The sequence below is a fragment of the Microtus oregoni genome, unplaced genomic scaffold (assembly GCF_018167655.1).
Source record: "Microtus oregoni isolate MIOR12 unplaced genomic scaffold, Mior012 000035F_ref0000213, whole genome shotgun sequence".
NCBI lineage: Eukaryota > Metazoa > Chordata > Mammalia > Rodentia > Cricetidae > Microtus > Microtus oregoni.
The window spans coordinates 5,767,743-5,785,662 of NW_024543094.1; the positions used below are offsets into that span (position 1 = coordinate 5,767,743).

Consider the following 17,920-nt stretch of genomic DNA (forward strand, 5'->3'; position numbering starts at 1 on the left):
ACTACCCGAGCTCGGCGGGCTCCAGGCACTCGCTGGCGGGAGCCGGGGCCGAGCGCGCCGGGCAGTGGGGCCTCCTCCCTGCGTCTTCAGGCCGGCTGCCCTCCTCCCGCACCGTGAGGCGCAGGGAGGCCCCGCGCCTCGGCCGCCCCCGCGCGCCCGCCTCCGTCGCGCTGCAGGGGGACCGCCGGGCTCACGGCACCAGCAGCGCGGCCCCGGGGCGCCTCCAGTTCCCGGCTGTGGCCGCCACAGGGGCAGCGACCTGAGGTAGCAGCCGCTGGAGCCCCTAGAGCATCCCGGGTGGCAGTGACTAGAGCGCTCAGAGAAGCTGCAGAAGCAGTAGCAGCAGCGTGAGTGGCCGCGGTCGCCGGGCTCCGCAGGGCTCCGTAGCCTGCCGGGCCAGGAGCGCGGAGCCATGGCTGATGCGGGCGAAGGCGAGGACGAGATCCAGTTCTTGAGAACTGTAAGTGCCATGTCGCGGCGCGCGTCCTCCCACGGGAAGGGGCGCCCTGGTAGCCACCAGCCGGGTGCCCGTAGAGTGACAGCCGGCTGCGGGGCCAGAGGCGCCCCGGGAATATTGGAGGGGTCCGCATCGTCACATGTGTGCAGGTGTGCGTGTCGAGGAAGGGCAAGACGCGTGTCTGTGCGCGCGTGTGGAAAACCAAGGGAACCCCGTGCAGTGACAGCGTGGCTAGCCAGCGGGAGGTACCCGGGAGGGTTCTATCTAGCTGCGGGATCCGGGACTGGCCAGGGACCTCTCCGACGGCCTCAGGCTAGGGTGCAGAGCTGCGTGTTCGGTGGGGCGCGCGGAGCGTGGGGACTTCAGCTGTCGCCGTCCCTGGGGCTTTGGGGTTGAGTCTGCGCGCTGTCACAGAGCGAGGACATCGCAATCCGTGTACTTGGCATAGCTCACATAGTGAGTGGCCCAGGGCTGAGGAGGCTGCCCTGAGGGTGCCCCCAAGTCAGGATGATACCAAAGACACAGGGGCTTGTTCTGGTGGACCCCACGGTTCCCGGCATGGTGCCGTGGTGATTTTGCGACGACAGCTTGCAGAGCACATGGGAACCGTGGTGTGTGTGTTTGCGTGTGTGTGTGTGTGCAATAATGTTAATAAGGTTAGCAAAAGCAAGTGTCCCATTCCTTCATTATCCTCAACTCCCCGACCCCCGGTCATTTTTTAAATGTGCAAATGTCAATATGAGTTATTCAATTTTGCATTTATTTATTTATACATACATACATGCATACATACATACAAGTTTTCACTTGCTATCCTAGGCTGGCTCCCTGTGTAGCATAGGACAGTATAGAATTCATGGAGATCTTGTTCCAGTCTTCAGATTGCTGGGATTACAGGATTAACCATACCTGGCTTCATTTTTTTTTTTAAACCTCAGCCTGGCTTTGAACTTGGTTTGTAGCTGAGGATAGCATTGTTCTGTTGATCCTTCTGCCTCACCTTCCTGAGCACAGGGATCACAGGCGTGCACTCTCATCACCGGTTGATGTTGTGCTGGGGAATGAACTAAGGGCTTCGTGTGTGCCAGATAAGCACACCCCAGCCCCATTTTTTTTTTTTATTTTAAAGGCACACGTACCAAGGAGCATTAAGGCTGCATATCTTGAGGCGATAGTTATAATTTTTGATAGTAATAGACAGGGCTATTATAGTTAAAAACAGTCAGTCCTGGGGACACCATCACCGTGCAGGGGACCAGACATTCACAGAATCTGATTAGCGTGCCCTGATTATTATCTTGTCAGTTGGATTTGGATTCTGCATTCCACAGCGCCTTCCCTTTTCTTTTCTGAACGAGGTCTGAGATGATTACTAAGGGACACAGGTGACATCTTTAATGGAGCCTTTCCATGAGTTATGTCTTCTCTGTTGCCCTCAAGGATGCCTTCGTTTGTGAGAACTGTTAGCCCATCAGTCCGGTTCCTGTCTCCTTTCCATTCTGCTGTTGCTGGTTTTGTTGTCTGCCAAGATTCCTTCCCAGCAGGTGATGGGTGGTTTCCCTGCCAGCCGGAGACGTGCTTGCTCTGATCCGTTTATATTTACAGGGACTGAGAAGATGCTGTGTAAACTCTGGATGTGCCTGACACTTGGGACACATGAATCCTATCATAAAGTAAATTGATAGCACCTAGTGGATTCACCCATTATGTCCAGATGCATGCATGATTTGAGATGCGTGGCTTCTTTTATCTTAAAAACTTTTATGGCCTTTTCAATATAGTGATGACCTGGAATTTGGTATTTAAAAACATAGATCATTTTTTTAAAAAGAAACCATTTATTATTTATTGGTGTGTGTATGTGTGTGTGTACATACTCTTTGGTGTTCTAGTGGAGGTCAGGGGACAGTTTGAAGAGGTCAGTTTTCTCCTCTTATGCTGTGGATCTTGGGGATCGAACTCAGGTTGCCAGGCTGGGCAGTAAGAACGGTTACCTGCTGAGCCATTTTGCCAGCCCAACACTACTCTTTTTCTCAAGCAATCTTCTACAATTTCGTAGAAGGTATAAGATATGCCCTCGACTTAAGAAAACCCGTGTTACTAAATGACCTTGGTTAAGTTTTCAGCCGTTTGCTTTTTCTTTCGTCATTGTTAGAATAGCTGAGCTCCTCTAGAAACATGCTCAGGCAGTCAGTATTATGCACACGAAGAGACTTTAAATTTGGGTCCTGGCTGCAGGGATCATTCTACTAGCGAGGCTGGGAGCCCTTGCAAGAGGAGCTCTTTCATGGGAGGATTTCTTCCTGTGCTTTCCCACCTTGCTGCATCAAGACAGAGAACATCTTAGGACTTGCTCAACAGTTCCTAGCAGTGAAAAGAAACCCCTGAGGTCAGTGAGCAGTGCTGTGAAGGTCAGTGTGAAGGTCAGTGAGCAGTGCTGTGAAGGTCAGTGTGAAGGTCAGGTGGGACTTGCCTGGCCCAGGTTTGTCGGGGTGCAGGAAGATTGCTCATGTGAAACAGTGCCTCCTCCCAGCAGACAGGAAGCCCGGGCTCTTCCTTCAGATGCACAGATCTAGCGACCTGTGGACATTCGTGCCTTTTTCTTCCTTGGTCATGAAACCACAGAAAGCTTAAGATAAAAGTTCTCCATGGGTTCCCTGACGTGTGAGAAGTCCAAGGACCACCCACCTCCATCCAGGTCTAGTAAGGATTGCTCTTTGAGCTGATGAGGGAGGGGGACTTGATCAGGGGAGGGGGAGGGAAATGGGAGGCGGTGGCGGGGAGGAGGCAGAAATCTTTAATAAATAAATAAATAATAAATAAATTTGAAAAAGAAAAAAGTTCTCCATGGTACTTTCTCAAGGAACTGATGGGACACCTTCCTCATTGCCCAGGATAAGTCATTAGAGTTAAAAATAAAAACAAAGTACAACAAAACAAAACTTAGAAATCAGCACGTGCACTTTGCAGGATCCTAGACACCCAGGACACTCATTTATTTGATATTCTGCCTTATTTGTACTTCGACTTTAGATACATTTTAATTTTTGCTTTAAAATCAAGACTGGATTACCGAAGAAAGGATGACAGTGCGGGGCACCGGGTGGCTGCAGATAGCCTCTGGGTGAGAGGGAGGGATGACAAGGGGCACATTTGGGCCCTGAGACTTGGGAAATTCTGTTGTTTCAGAAACTCATGAGCTGAGCATTTTCTACATGTGCACCATGGTCTTGGGTGTTGAGGAAACGTTTAGAATAAGCAGAGAAAGGTTATATATACATATGCGTGTATATATAACTTTTAGGAAATATTTAGAGGCCGACAGGGGACTATTCAAAGAAAGAAACAACACATTAGACCATCTTTGGTCCCTGGTAGGTGGAGATAGTTAGGAAACAGTCCCCAGTCTGCCCCCATCTCCCTGATCTTATAGAGAATGAAACAGCACGCCTAGGGGACTTGACTTGGTGGGTACAGCAGTTCAGGTTAGTGTCTCAGACTTGTTCAGAAGTTTGTGGCAATCTCTGACGGTTTGCTCTAGGTGCTCCACCTCTGCCTGGCCGCAGCGCTCACACACCATAAGTCTTTGGCCAGGAGCTGGTGGTTCTCCATCCTTCTTTGCTGTTGGCCCCCTCTCTCATTTTGGTTTTTCTTGTTTGTCTATCAATCCTTCCCTCACTGGATTTTTCTTCTTTAAGTTTAACCCCGGTGCCTTCTTTTGCTACCCAACTCCTCCAAATGTGGCCTCTGCTCCGGGTTGTCGCCTCTCTCTGTGGTTCCCCAACTTCACTTCCTTGTTCCTGAACTTGCTGGGAACCCCTGCTTCCCAAACCTAACCTCCCCTCTTCTGTCCTCGAGACCCTGCTTCGAAGCTGTGTACCTGTTCCTCTGTTTTGAAGTTACTTCATGGGGTCGTGGGAGCAGGACACATCCCATGCTATATTTGAGTGTGCTTTTTTTTGGGGGGGGGTTCACTTTATTCTACTCTAACTTTGTGTTTGGTTATTCCCAAAGACTCCCTTCTGGTCCTTCTTCTGTGTCTCTTCTGCCTCCATGAGTCTATGTGTGTCTCAACGTCTGGGACCTGTGGGATAAAATGTACCCACAATGCCATTCATTCCCCGAGGACTAGAGCTGGAAGGGGGCTCTGTGTGCTCCTTTATAACAAGGGCGCTGATGGTGCTCACCAGGGAGTCCATCCACTCTCTTACTGAAGGCCCTACCTATTGAGACCATCATTTTGAGCATTGGGATTTCAACATGAATTTGAAGGGAACATAAAGGACCAGGGCATCAGCACCTGGTATCCCAATCTTCATTATCCCTCACCCTTAACAAATACGCCCTATTCCTGTGAACCCTCCTGCCATTTAATGAGGGTTTTATCCTGAACCCTCTGCTCAGAGTCCTGTTCTGTCCAGACTCACTGCTCCCCTTCAGTCATGACCTTTTCTCATCTTCCTGTTCATGTCCATACTTTGTTTTACTGTTTCTATCCTATAAGGAATTAATAGCACTGTTCCAGCTAATTTTGAGTTAGACCATCCTCCCACACCCCCAATTTTTTCATATATTTTTCTTACCCAGTGTTCCATGGGAGGGGCAGGACCATGGTGGGGGATATTAGTTTCTCCTGATGCTTAACACAGAGTTAGCTACCAAGGACAGATTTAAGGGAAAGAAACCTGTGGCAACTGCAGTAGCCAGGCAAACAGGCCAACAGGCCCCTTCCTCCAAGGAGAGAATTACTCAGATGTGTTCACCAGTAGAACAGTGCTCTAGAGGAGGTGAGATCTTTTAGAGACAGGGGACGAGGAGGTTTGCTGGGTGAAAGTCTGAGATGGAGACAAAGGAGGAGAGCGTGGTGTGGGGGACACATTCTGATAGTGACAGGCCAGAGGTGGCCTCAGTGTTGAGGACACAGTGTCCATGTGCTCGTGTGACGGACACATTCTGATAGTAGCAGGACCAGAGGCGGCCTCAGTGTCAAGGACACAGTGTCCATGTGCTCGTGTGAGGGACACATTCTGTTAGTGACGAGGCCAGAGGCGGCATCAGTGTTGAGGACACAGTGTCTGTAGTGATAAGAGCGGCGGGGCTGCATCCCCAGCACCCCGGCCGCTTGCTAGCTTATGCCCGAAATAACAACACACAAACTGTATTCATTTAAACACTGCTTGGCCCATTTCTATCTAGCCTCTTCTAGGCTAATTCTCACATATTAATTTAGCCCATTTCTAATAATCTGTGTTGCACCCCAAGGTGCGCTTACCAGGAAGATTCTAGCCTAAGTCCATCCTGGGTTGGAGCTGAATCGTGTCTGCCCCCGAGAGCTGAGCTATGGCGTCTCTCTCTGAGGCATCTTACCTCACTTCCTCTTCCTCCCAGCATTCTGTTCTGTTTACTCCACCCACCTATGTTCTAAGCTATGAGCCCAAGCAGTTTGTTTATTACTTAACCAATGAAATCAACAGATTGATATATGACACTCCCACATCAAGTGTCCATGTACTCATTTGAGAGACACCATTGTGATAGTGGCGGGGCCAGAGGCAGTATCAGTGTTGAGGACACAGTGCTTGTGTGAGGTTATTGTGGTCACCCAGAAGACTCATCTGAATAGTCCTGGACGCTGGTTTGGAAGTCTCTCTGGTCTCACAGACCGTATCGGCTGGGGGAATGCCTGCCTACCTGTCTGATGTGTGCTCAGTCAGGGTCCACCACCGTTTTAGGGCATCCCCAGCTGCTGTTGTTGCCTGTTTTATTTACAGGATGCCTGTCTGTATGTGCTGTCTACTGTAGGACTCTTAGGGACTGTGTGTGGATTTCTCATGAAATTCTTACCTAGCCACTCAAGAGTTTGCTACAAAGAAGTCAAGTTTTCAGCCAGGATTGGGAGATATAAATGGGGTTGCAGCTCCAGGTGGTCATTCCAGAACCCTCATTCACCCCCAGGGTGAAAACAGACAATGACAGGAGTACTTGGTTCCTGCTATCCTCTCTCCCAGATGTACATGTATACACATATGTATGTGGTTGCGTATGCATGTGTACATGCATGCATATACACATATGTATGTGGTTGCATGTGCAGGGTGTATATGTCTAGGTCAGAACTCATTCTCACATGACAGTCTTCAGGAGCCGTCACTTTGCTTAAGGAGACAGGGTCTCTCCCTAGGACCTGGGGCTTGCTGACTGGGCTAAGCAAGGTCCAGGGATTCTTCTTATCTATGTCTCTTTAGCAGTGGGATTCCAAATACACAGCACCACACCTAGTTCTGAGGAATCCAGCCCAGGTCCTCATGCCCCGAGCTGTATCCGCAGCCCCTCTTTCTCTCTTTAGAAATACTCTCTACATTATAAAATGTGCGTATTTTGCACTCCTAACACTTGGTGAGGGTAGCTACTGTACAGTAGAGCATTGTTTAATAATGTTTGTGGGCTTGCTCTCACTCTGAGACAAAAGGAGCAATACATACAGAAGGGGCAGTTTCTTCAATGTGTGTTAGGAGCATTAGTTCACAGTACTATAGCTTGAATCTGAAACGTCCTCACAGGCTCATGTTTTGAATGCTACACAGTGGCACTGTCTGGGGAGTGGGGCCTTTAGCATGTGGGCTTAGTTGGCAGAAGTGGGTTCCTACAGGTAGAGTTTTGAAGACAGTAGCTTAGCCTTGCTTCTGTTAGTTTCTGTGTGTTGGTCCATCATGATGTGACTGTCTGCGGCCACCCTGCCACATCTTCTGAGCTATGATGGACAGAAACTTTCTTAAGCGGTTTGTGTTTGGTAATTTGGTTCCCGGGATACAGAAGTCACTAGTACAGGGAGCATGTCCTTCAAGTGTGCTTCATTCTTGGCAGTGTGCCAGGGACCTGTGAAGGGCTGGGAAGCTATGAGAAGACCTAAGTCATGCAGAACAGAAATGGTGAAATGACTGAGACATATACACAGACATGGAAGCCGCAAGTTCTGATGGTGAGGGCTGTGCCCTGTGTGCTGTCGTGGGGGGCAGAGGTAAAGAGGAGGTGAGTGTGGCCATGACTTTAACAGGCTAGTGGCAGTGGAAGCACATTGCATTTCACATCAAATACGACAACGACAGAGAGGGGAGCATTGCTTTCCTGTGTCCAGGACACCCTTGACATGCGTCTTTAAGGACAAATCCACCCTGGGCAGTATGACTGGCTCACAGTCCTGTTGGTCCATGAGAATGTCTGAAGGGTATTTCGTGTTGAGTCATAGACAATGGAACGCTGCCATCAAATCTTTGGTGATTCTCACAGAACCTGGAGCACTCAGCCCCACCGCTGTTCTGTCTGAGACACTCTAGAGCAGCGCCATCTTCTGAAGATGGGGCCATTTTTTAGCGTGAACCTCTTGTTCTTGTTGCAAGGGTCTGAGTCACCCAGGGGTGCCTGCAGAAGTTGTCCCATTGGAGTCTGCCCTCCACACACGAGGACAGCAGACGTGTGAACTGGGAGAGACGGCTGTGCTGGCACTGTTTATCACACGTGTGGTACTGGCTGACTGACCGCCATGTGTAGTACATGGTACCCAGTACTTAGGCACAAATAGGTCTGCCATCTTTCCTTCTTCAGAGAGTTTGTGCCATCTCTGGTGGGAGGGGTGGAGAAGAAGGTGAAATCAAATGTTCTACTTCGAAGAACACTAGGAATGGAGATTGGGAACAGATACTCTAGCAGAAAAGGTTGGTGAGGAGAGAGACCTGATGGCCTGTGTGCTCTCCGAGACTTCGTGAAGGAAGGTGGGATCTACAGTTAAGAACTGTCAGGCTGAGAAGGAATTTCAGGGATCCTGGTCAGACCCCACAGTTTGATCATGAAGGGAAATGGAAGGACAAAGATTTTGGGTCCATTTATTCACCTCAGACAGGAGAGCCATAATTCATTCGATTCCTGGAACAATTCATTTAGTCTCTAAAGTCATTAATTGCACATCTACACATTAGGAAATTAAGCTGCAGAGGGTGAGACAACTTGCTCAAGGGCAATTTCTGAGTGAGTGATGTTGGTGAGCTAGGTTCTTCCAGATGCCCAAATCTCCTCCCTCCCTTTTCCTTTTCTTCTTTCTTTCCTGTCTATTCTTCTCTCTATCCTTATCCCTGCCTCCATCTGAAAACTTGCTAAAGACTGACATGGATGAATAAGAAGGAGTGGTGGCTGTGCCTTTTGCTGGTTTCTGAGTTGTTTAAAGCTACTTGGAGTTGCAGTAATGATTCTGGAAACTCAGACTGTGGGCCTCACTGGTCCCCTCTTTCCTCACCCTAGGAACTGCAGATTGTGTTTGCGGCATGTGCTGTGGCCCTCTGGTGATCTTATGCTTGCTGAGCGCATTGGTTGCCTGGTGGGCTGATAGGTTTGCATGCTTCTTGAGTCCTCCCTCCATGCTGCTGTGGCACCATCCTAGTCCCTTATTCAAGAAGTGAAGCCTTGGTCATGCGTTCATTTTGTTTTCGTTTGAGTCATCTGGTTACCTTGTTGGAGAAGTGACCCTGCATATCATCAATGTGCCTCTACAGGGGGAGGATTTGGTGGGTTTCAGTGAGGAGAGAAGGACAGGGGAGGAGAACATGCCCAGGGGTATGGAGGTGTCTTTTAGGCTTCCTCTTCCCCAGGGACACCTTGTTTTGCCCAGCACTGTGCCCTTCAGACTTCTGTCGGTGGGCGTTGGAAACACAGCATCCCACCCTTGCTGCTCGGGAAGGCTGCTGCTGATCACTACATGACCCGTCCCTTCTGTTTGATTCTGTCCCCTGCTTCCAGCCCACTCCTTGGCAAGTGATCCTTTCATTAGATGGCTTCCAGTTAATCCCACGGGAGTGCCCACTCGCTCCTTGGCAGATCTCTGATGGAATAGGCAGGAAATCTAAAGGGGCATGTTTGGGAAATAGAGAGAGCGATAGCATGGCCCATGGTAGTTACAGAAGGGCAGGGAGACTTGAGACCAAGGTCGGCGGTTTGAATTATGTATGAAAGGTAAGAAGGGTCTTGGAGTCGCTTGTTCTTTCCTTCGCGCTGGAGAGAGGGACGTGAGTCAGACTTGTTTGTTAGGAAGCCGGGTGAAGCATCAGTTTATAAGAGAAATTAGGACTGCGAGAGCAGAGACCAATGCCGAGGACCCTGTGAGGAGCATGCCAGTGCTGAGCTGCAGCTGGATAACTGAGGTCTACACTGGGGTGATGTTTGTGGGCATGTTGAGTATTTCCTCCTGTCTTCCCACTGGTGATCTCTGTTGAAAACAGACAGGCAGCTGATTATATTTAAGTACAGGAGAAGACACAGATGAGCTCAGAAGACTTGAGGAATGGAGTGAGGTTGACGCGAAACCAAGAGGAAGGTTTTATGGGGAGCCAGTAGGTTTTGAGTTGCTTCTGAAGGTTATGGACTGAATCTTCCTCCTGGAATGACATGTTGACACCCCAATATCCAGAAGGTCACCTTATTCAGAAGAAAGGGCTTCACGGAGACAATTAAATTAAAGCCAGGTCACTGCAGCAGGCCCCATTTCTGCATGAACAGCGCTGTCATGAGTGGAGGCTGGGGGACGGACCCACCTCAGAGGAATGATGGGAAGACATGGAAAGCAGCGGTGCTGATCTCAGTAATGCGACTACCTGCTAAGAATCACTGAGGCTTCCAGGAGTAGGGTGGGGAGGCAGCTGGGGCAGATCTCTCCTGTCTATAGGAGGAACCAACTGTGTATTACTACCCTGGCTGTGGGTTTTGGCCTTCTCACACTGTGAGATCATAAATGTCTATTGTTTAAGATACTCGATCTATTTTGCTTTGTTGTCAAAGCCCCAATGTAGAGCAAAAAGTTTAAAAGTGGACTATCTGATTTACTTTTTAAAATTTATTTTGTGTGTTCACATGTAAGTGTGTGTGCGTGTGCATTAATGCATGTGGGGTCGTAGTGTTGGTATTGTGGCCATGACATCAAGGCCTTTTTACCTACAGGGCATGAGGAAGAGGGGAGAAAAAGAAGGGTGTAAAAGAGGGTTGTACTGGTCATCTTTCCTTGACTGTAACAAATAACCTATATAATAAGTTTATGAAGAGGAAGGGTTTGCTTTGACTTACAGTTTTTGGAGGTTTTAACTCCATGATCCATCGGACCCTTTGCTTCTGGGCCTGTGTGGAGACGAGTGTGCACAGGAGGGGAAGTGAAGCGAAACTTCATGGCCAGTGTCTTAGTTAGGATTACTGTTGCTGCCATGAGACGTTATGACCAATGAGCCAAGTTGTGGGGGACAAGGGCTTATTTAACTTCTGCTTCCATATTGCTGTTCATCACTGAAGAACTCAGGAGAGGAACTCAAGTAGGGCAGGATCCTGGAGATAGGAGTGATACAGAGACAATGGGGGATGCTGCTTACTGGCCTGCTCCCTGACTTGCTCAGCCTGCTTTCTTATAGAATCCAGGACCAACAGCCCAGGCATGGCACCACCTACAATGGGCTGGGCCCTCCCCATCAGTCACTAATTAAGGAAATGCCTTACAGGTGTTCTTACAGTCCATCCACACTCAAGAAGCAGAGAAACAGGGAGCAAGACTGGACAATAAAGTATCAAGACCGTAGTTCCTTCAAGAGGCTCTACCTCGTAAAGGTTCCATAACCTTCTCAAACAGAACTGCTAGGTGGGAACCAGCAAGTGGGCCTTGGGGGGCATTTCACATTCAAAGCACAACACCATCAGTGATTAGAAATTGTCTGTGGTTAATGACAAAACTTGACGTGGAGTCTCAAAACCACCCCAAATCAGTGCCCGTCAGACTTTCCCAAGTCTTCTTATATCTCTTTGTGGTATGTGTAGGTCTACACATGTGTTTGAGTATATGAATGTAGATGTACATTTATGTATGTGTACATATGTGTGGGGCCAGAGGTTAACCTCATGTGTTCTTCCTTGAATGGTCCACTTTCTTTTTGTGAGCCAGGATCTCTCAAGGGGACCTGGTGCTCATTGATTGCGCCAGAATGACTTGTCAGGGAGCCCCAGGCATCTGCAGGTCTCTGCCCCACCAATACTGGGATCACAAGTGTGAGTCACCGTGCCTATTCTTACAAGGGTTCTGGGAATGGAACTCAGTCCTCATGATGTGTGTCAGGTACTTTACTGAGCTGTACCCCCAGCCTGGGAATCTTAATTTGAGATGACTTTATTATACCATCTGCCAAAGACTAACTATATTACACACATTCCACGTGTCAAAGACGTGTCTGGCTCTTACCAACTAGCTATATCAGATGGGACAAACAAATCTTACCTTGTCTGAATGTCTTATGTATCATATGTGTTTTGTGACTACATCTACATGTCAATAAAACTACCCATCCTGTATTTATGTGGATGTGTGTATGCATATCACACGCACATGTATATAGTTGCCAGCAGCTGTGTTTGCACATGGGGAGGCAAGAGGAAGATGCCAGATGTTTTCCTTTGTTCCGTTCTGCCTTATTCTCTTAAGACAGGGTCTCTTACTGAACTGGAAGCTCACTATTTAGCTAGAACAGCTGGCCGGTGAGCTCTCAAGATCTACTTTTCTCTGGCCCTACCGGAGTCACAAGCCTTTGTAGCTATGCCCAGCTTTTTGTGTGAGCTGTGGGCATTTGGAGCCAGTTCTTCATGCTTGCACAGCAAGTGCGCTTAGCTACTGACACATCTTCTTAACCCCCAACCTGTATCTTCTAAAGAAACTTGAAAAAAACTAATACTTTTAAAATTTGTTTTTAGACAATCTCAGACATGTGCAGTGTATCTTGGTCATATCTGCCCACCTCTCCTTTCTCACACCCGTTAAGTCCCCTCAGCTCATTCTCTTCCGTCTTTGTGTCCTCCTCTCCTTTTACAAAAGAAATGTTGCCACCTGCCTGGACTTGGGTGGAGCCACCCACCTGACCTTGGGTAATGTACCAGCAGCTACACCTTTGAAGAAATATGGCTCTTGCCTCTCCCAGCAGCCATCAACTGCCAGGCCTCATGAGCCCTGTCCACACTGGTGTGTTGACTGGCCTCATGATCCCCATCCATGATGACATGTTGACTGGCCTCATGATTTCTGTCCACACTGGCATGTTGACTGGCTTGGATTCTGTGCAAGTAACCACAGCTGCTGTGCTCTCATGAGTACAGTGACCTTGTCATGCATGTCTGGAAGACAGCATTTATAGCATTCTTTCCCATCCTCTGGTTCTTATGTTATTTTCCTTCCTCTCCTCCTTGATGTCCCCCAAGCTTGTTGGGGAGGGTCTAATATTTGCATAGCACAAGGTCTTACCTATGGAGCCATCTCCTCTGTCACCATCCTGTATCTTGTTAAGAACTTTCTTTAACCAGTGACAGAAGGCAGAGGTCATGGTTCTGCACCTCTGTGTGCCAGAATACCTTGAAGAATGAGCCACAGTTCAGGCTGACCAAGTCCACACACCTTTGGAAGAACACGAACTGCTCTTATGTAAAAGTTGGTGACAGAGGCTTGAGAATCAAATGGAGAGGAGGGAGGGATGGGACCAAAGACCTCACCTGCCTCTTCCTGGCCAGCTGCAGTGAGACTCTGCCATCTGCTCACCTGCTGAAGGTGATGAGGGGAAAATGTGTGCGTCGTAACACTTGGGCACAGGTACATGGTGAGAGAGCGGCCTCCCGTGTTTTCATGCAGGGTGATGAGGCACGGCCATGTCTACTGTGATGCGTTTCCTCTTTGAATCCCTCCTAGGACATTTTCTAGAGAAGAGAATGTCATGTGAGAATCTCACATGATTAGTGGAACAAGGAGCATGACAAATGTCGCAGCCAACAAAGTGTTGCTCTAGAGGCCGGGGAAATGGCACAGTTGGTGAAGTGCTTGTTGTGTGAATATGAGGACCAGAGTCTGGTTTCTTAGAACCCCATGTGGGAAATCTGGGTGCAGGAGCATGCACCTGTAATCCCAGTTCTGGGAAAATGGAGACAGGGGGTTTCTGGTCTTGCTGGCTGGCCAATTTAGCCAATTCAGTGAGATACCCTGTATCAAAACCAATAAGGAAAATAATTGAGAAAGATAATCGGTGTTGACCTCTGGTACCTACGTGTATACATGCTCATACTGCTTTGGAGACCTCAGACAAGGACTTGAGTGTCACTTGAGAATGGCATCTGTGGTTCCACCCGTCACGCAGTTGCACTGTAAGGATGTTCTGCTTAGCAAGTGAACGTCGCTCTCTCCCCTCTGTTCCTGGCAGTTTGGTACACAGTGACTGCCTAAGATCATGTGAGGACTCGGGAGGGTGCAGAAATGGATGTTAAATCTTCCTGCTAACAGTGACAATGGACCGCCTGGAGCCTGAATAATGGAGCCTAGTAAAATCTGACCCAAACAGAATCTGGAAAGGAAATCAAGAAGAACTCACAAATCTTTGCATCAGAGAGATGAATGATGGTACCCTCTTCTGCTCGCTGTTTGTACTGCCAGGAGTCAAGAACTTTGCATACCTGAGCGGCATAGCTTCCAAGAAGGGCCCTGATATTGTGGAAATATGCTCTATTTTTAGGTTGGATAAATTCAGTCTCTTTTTATGGGCAGGGAAAATTATTGCTGAAGTGTTTTTGATAAGATCCCTCTATGCCGTGGACTGGAATATGTTGAGATTATAATATTTAGTCACGGGGCTGACGTGAGGAAAAGCTAAGTGAGGATAAATTATAGGCTGTGCCTGTGGTTTTTATTTGGGTGCTAATTGCTAAGTTTGGGGCATTCGTTTCTATTGGCTTTCATGATTAGTTTTTCTGCACATGCTGTGATCACAGGATTGATGACCTCTTGGGCTAATGTTTCACTGGGTAGTGTTGATCTAAATGGCTAAGTAAGACCATGTTTCTCTGGTGTGCTGGTTAGTTTTAAATGTCAGCTTGAGACGAAGTAGAATCATCTGAGAGAAGGCCCTGAATCATGGGATTGCCTAGATCAGATTGCCCTGTGGGTGTGTCTGTGGAGGATTGTCTTGACTATTAACTGGGGTAGGAAGGTTCAGGCCACTGTGGTCAGCAGCATTCTCCCAGCAGGTGGTCTTGGGTTGTATGAGAAAGTTAACTGAGCCTAAGCCTGTCTGTGTCCTGCAGTCAGCATCCTTTTTGGTTCCTGCCAATGTCTTTGGCGGTGGTAGTGCTATGTGAATTGGCAAGCAGGTCTGTCTCCAAGTTCCTGCCTTGATTTCCTTCAGTGATGGGCTAACCTGGAGCTCTACACTGAAATACATTCTTCTTACTTAAGTTGCTTTTGGTCCGGGTGTTTTATCACAGCCACGGAGGGAAATTAGGACATGGATGCTATGTTGTTCTATTTGCAAAGGGTATGTTCACTGTTGGTGGAATGTCAGGTATGGTATATCCTAATGCTTCTCTCTTCATGTAGATTTCAAAACAGTTTCTGCCTAGTTGCTAATAAGACTTTAAACTAAAAATATCTGGTGCTAGAAGCCATGAGCATCTGGGTAAGATTTCCATTAAGGTCCATGCTAAATCAGACCCGCACTTCTATATACTATCCTAGTGCACATTTTTCGTTTTTAGCAAAGAGAAAAATTAATGAGATCAATAAAATTCTGGCTGAAACTTTTTATGTTTATAGTGGTAGAAATATCTCTATCAAAATTCATTATTTTCATGACTTCACTCCTCCCTCTCTCTTCCTTTTTCTCTCCTTGCTTTTTTTTTTTCCCTTGAGAAAGTGTTGCTATAACCCAGTTTGGTCTACTCATTATGTAGCCCAGGCTGCCCTTGAACTAGTTAGTGACTCTCCTGCCTAAGGCCCTCGAGTGTAGGGATTGCAGGCATATGCCCCTAGATCCAATTTATTCACACACACACACACACACACACACACACACACACACACACACACTTGTTTTTTTTGAGACAGGGTCTCATTATGTAGCCCTGGATAGCCTGGAACTCTCTATATAGACCAGGCTGGCCTTCAACTCATAGAGATCCACCTGTCTTTGCTTCACAGAGTACTGAGATTAAAGGCCTGTGTCACCATGCTCAGCTAATTGTAATATTTTTAATTTACTCTTTGAGAATTTCATACACACATGCAGCGAATTTAAAATATATTTATTTAAGATGTATGTGCTTGAGTGTATTTATGTGCACACATGCATGGAGGAGCCTATGGAAAGCAGAGGAGGGAATTAGATTCCCTGGAATTGGAATTGAAGACAGTTGTGAGCCCATGTGGATAGTGAGAGCTGAACTCGGGACATCTACAAGAGCAGCCAGTGCTCTTAACTGCTGAGCCATTCCTCTGGCCTACTGTGAATTTTCATATGACTGTTCAAATACATGCTATCTATACTGGATTCTATGCTTGTAATAGAATGTATTAGATATTATCCTTTCTCACAGGAAAAAAATTTCTAAGGTTTATTTTGTGCCTTTAATAGATTGTTTTGTTCCTTTGAAAGCTTTCCAAAGAAGAAAATAAAGTATCGATTGAAATGTAATGTGAGTGTTGTGTAGCAATTACCTGGGAACTGAAACATTCCATCCTGGAGGGAGGCTCTTCAGGATTCAGAAATAGATAACTCAGGAGTTTCCTCCCTCCCCAAGGTTATATAAGCAGTAGGTCTCTTAGAGTAGGAGACACTATCTGTTGAGCTTCCTGCAGGCTGTGAGTGTGCTCTAGGGTCCTAGCTTTTGTGAATTCTCACTCATGCTGGGATGGGCTTTTGATGGTACACCTGCCTTTGGGTTTTCCATGCTCCAGTCAACTCTCGGGTTTACCAAGGTGAACTCCGGTATCATGGTTTTGTTCTGTGCTTGGTTTTCTATCTTGGGTGAGAAGAAATTCGTCCACATCTCCCCAGGAACAGTGTTGTAACTATAACCCAGTGACATCTTATGGTAACATACATGAATCTTACATGTGCAGTTTTCATCCAGATCAGAGCATGAGTTACCAGCTCCTAGGACCACACCTTAACTCTATAGAGTCCCAAGGTTACCACTGGGATGTCTTCTAGGAAAATGGATCTGTTGTAGGTATTGTTGTGTTGCGTGTGAGCAGAGTAATACTGTACATTCCACTTGCTATGTGGTCTGTATGGCTTAGCATCACACCTGTGAGACATAGACATGCTGGGCTTTATCATGGTTCATTGGCTAGTTCTCTATGCCATCATTTGTGGGTCCATTCTAGCGACAGACATTGGGGTGCCTAGCTAGGCTTACTATTTTTTTTTACTAATATGATTAAAACCAGAATGAATACTCTCAAATATATCAAATATGTATTTAGAGATTTGAAAGCACACCTGAACTATTGATACGAGTCAGTTATGATCTGAGTGTGAAATGTGTTTCCCAGGCTCACGTGTTTGAACACTTGGTCCTGGCTGCTGGTGATATTTTAGAGGTTATGGAATCCCTAGGAGGTAGGGCCACCCTGGAAGAAGGGGATGGTTGAGGCATGGTGGCTCTGCTTCCTTCACCATCTCTCCCCTAGTTAGTACCAGGAGCTTCTACATGTCACTTTTTCCCCAGAGCTGAATACTATCTTCCCCGCCATGATAAACTACAGTTCCCAAAACAGTGAGCCAAAACGAACCTCTTAGGAGTTGCCTTTTCGTCACTTGTTTGATTGTAGCATGGGTGGGAGGAAAAGTAATTCTAGCAATGTCCATTCTGGTGAAAGAAGGGGTTGGCATTTACCTGTGTGGTATGGGTTTCCCGGTGTTTCCTTGTAGCAGCCGTCTGCCACCTCTGGCTCATACGGCAGAGTTTCAGACACAGCAGGGCAGTTGCACGTATGAGCTCACAGTGGTTGCAACAATACGTGTAAGACCTATGCAAGCCCAGGCAAGGCAAAAGCCAAGGTACGGGGGAGAGGTGTCCCTAAGTCCCACTTGTACTGAGTTTTTATTGTCAGGAGAGGGAGAGTTAGCTTTCTATAAGGACATGGTCCTGGTAGGTCTAAAAGCCTTTCAATCAGATGACCACATACTCAAGAGAATATCGCCAGCACTAATTAGACTCAGTGGGTTTAAAAAAAATGAGGAAGTTGGGTGGATACAAAATGGGGTATGGATCTTAAAGGAGTTGGGAGAGATGGTGAATTTCGTCAAAATACAATGCATAAAATTCTCAGAGAATTAATTAATAAAATTGTAGTCATAATGGATGTGTTAGTGGTAGCTCAGTGTGGCATTTGTTTGCATTTGGATGTATTCTCCTGTGAAACACTCCTTCAAGTTCCAGCCTACCTTTAAGATAAGGCTCTTGTTTTTCTCAGTTTATTAGGAGTTTAACGCATTGTGGCAGTCTCTGCTCACACACGACTGCTCCACTCTCTTCTCCAGCAGCCTTGCTCTCTTCCTGGTCCTTTGATAGTGATGAGCAGTAATGTCTCATGGACATGAAGTCCAGTTCTCTCCTCCATTCCCACTCTCATTTTAG

At 47.3% G+C, this 17,920-nt stretch overlaps 1 protein-coding gene across 8 annotated transcripts in view; it reads left to right on the forward strand.

Moving 5' to 3' along the window:
• Ryr2 (ryanodine receptor 2) overlaps positions 1–17,920 on the forward strand; it is a 570,252-nt gene continuing 552,332 nt past the window's right edge. For 7 of the 8 annotated variants that reach the window (XM_041630687.1, XM_041630690.1, XM_041630691.1 and 4 more), the window contains exon 1: positions 2–460. In XM_041630687.1, the coding sequence (XP_041486621.1) occupies positions 413–460 (48 nt within the window). In that variant the 5' untranslated portion in view covers positions 2–412. Of the gene's footprint in view, positions 461–17,920 lie in introns of all 8 variants that reach the window. The other variant, XM_041630688.1, reaches the window with a different exon arrangement.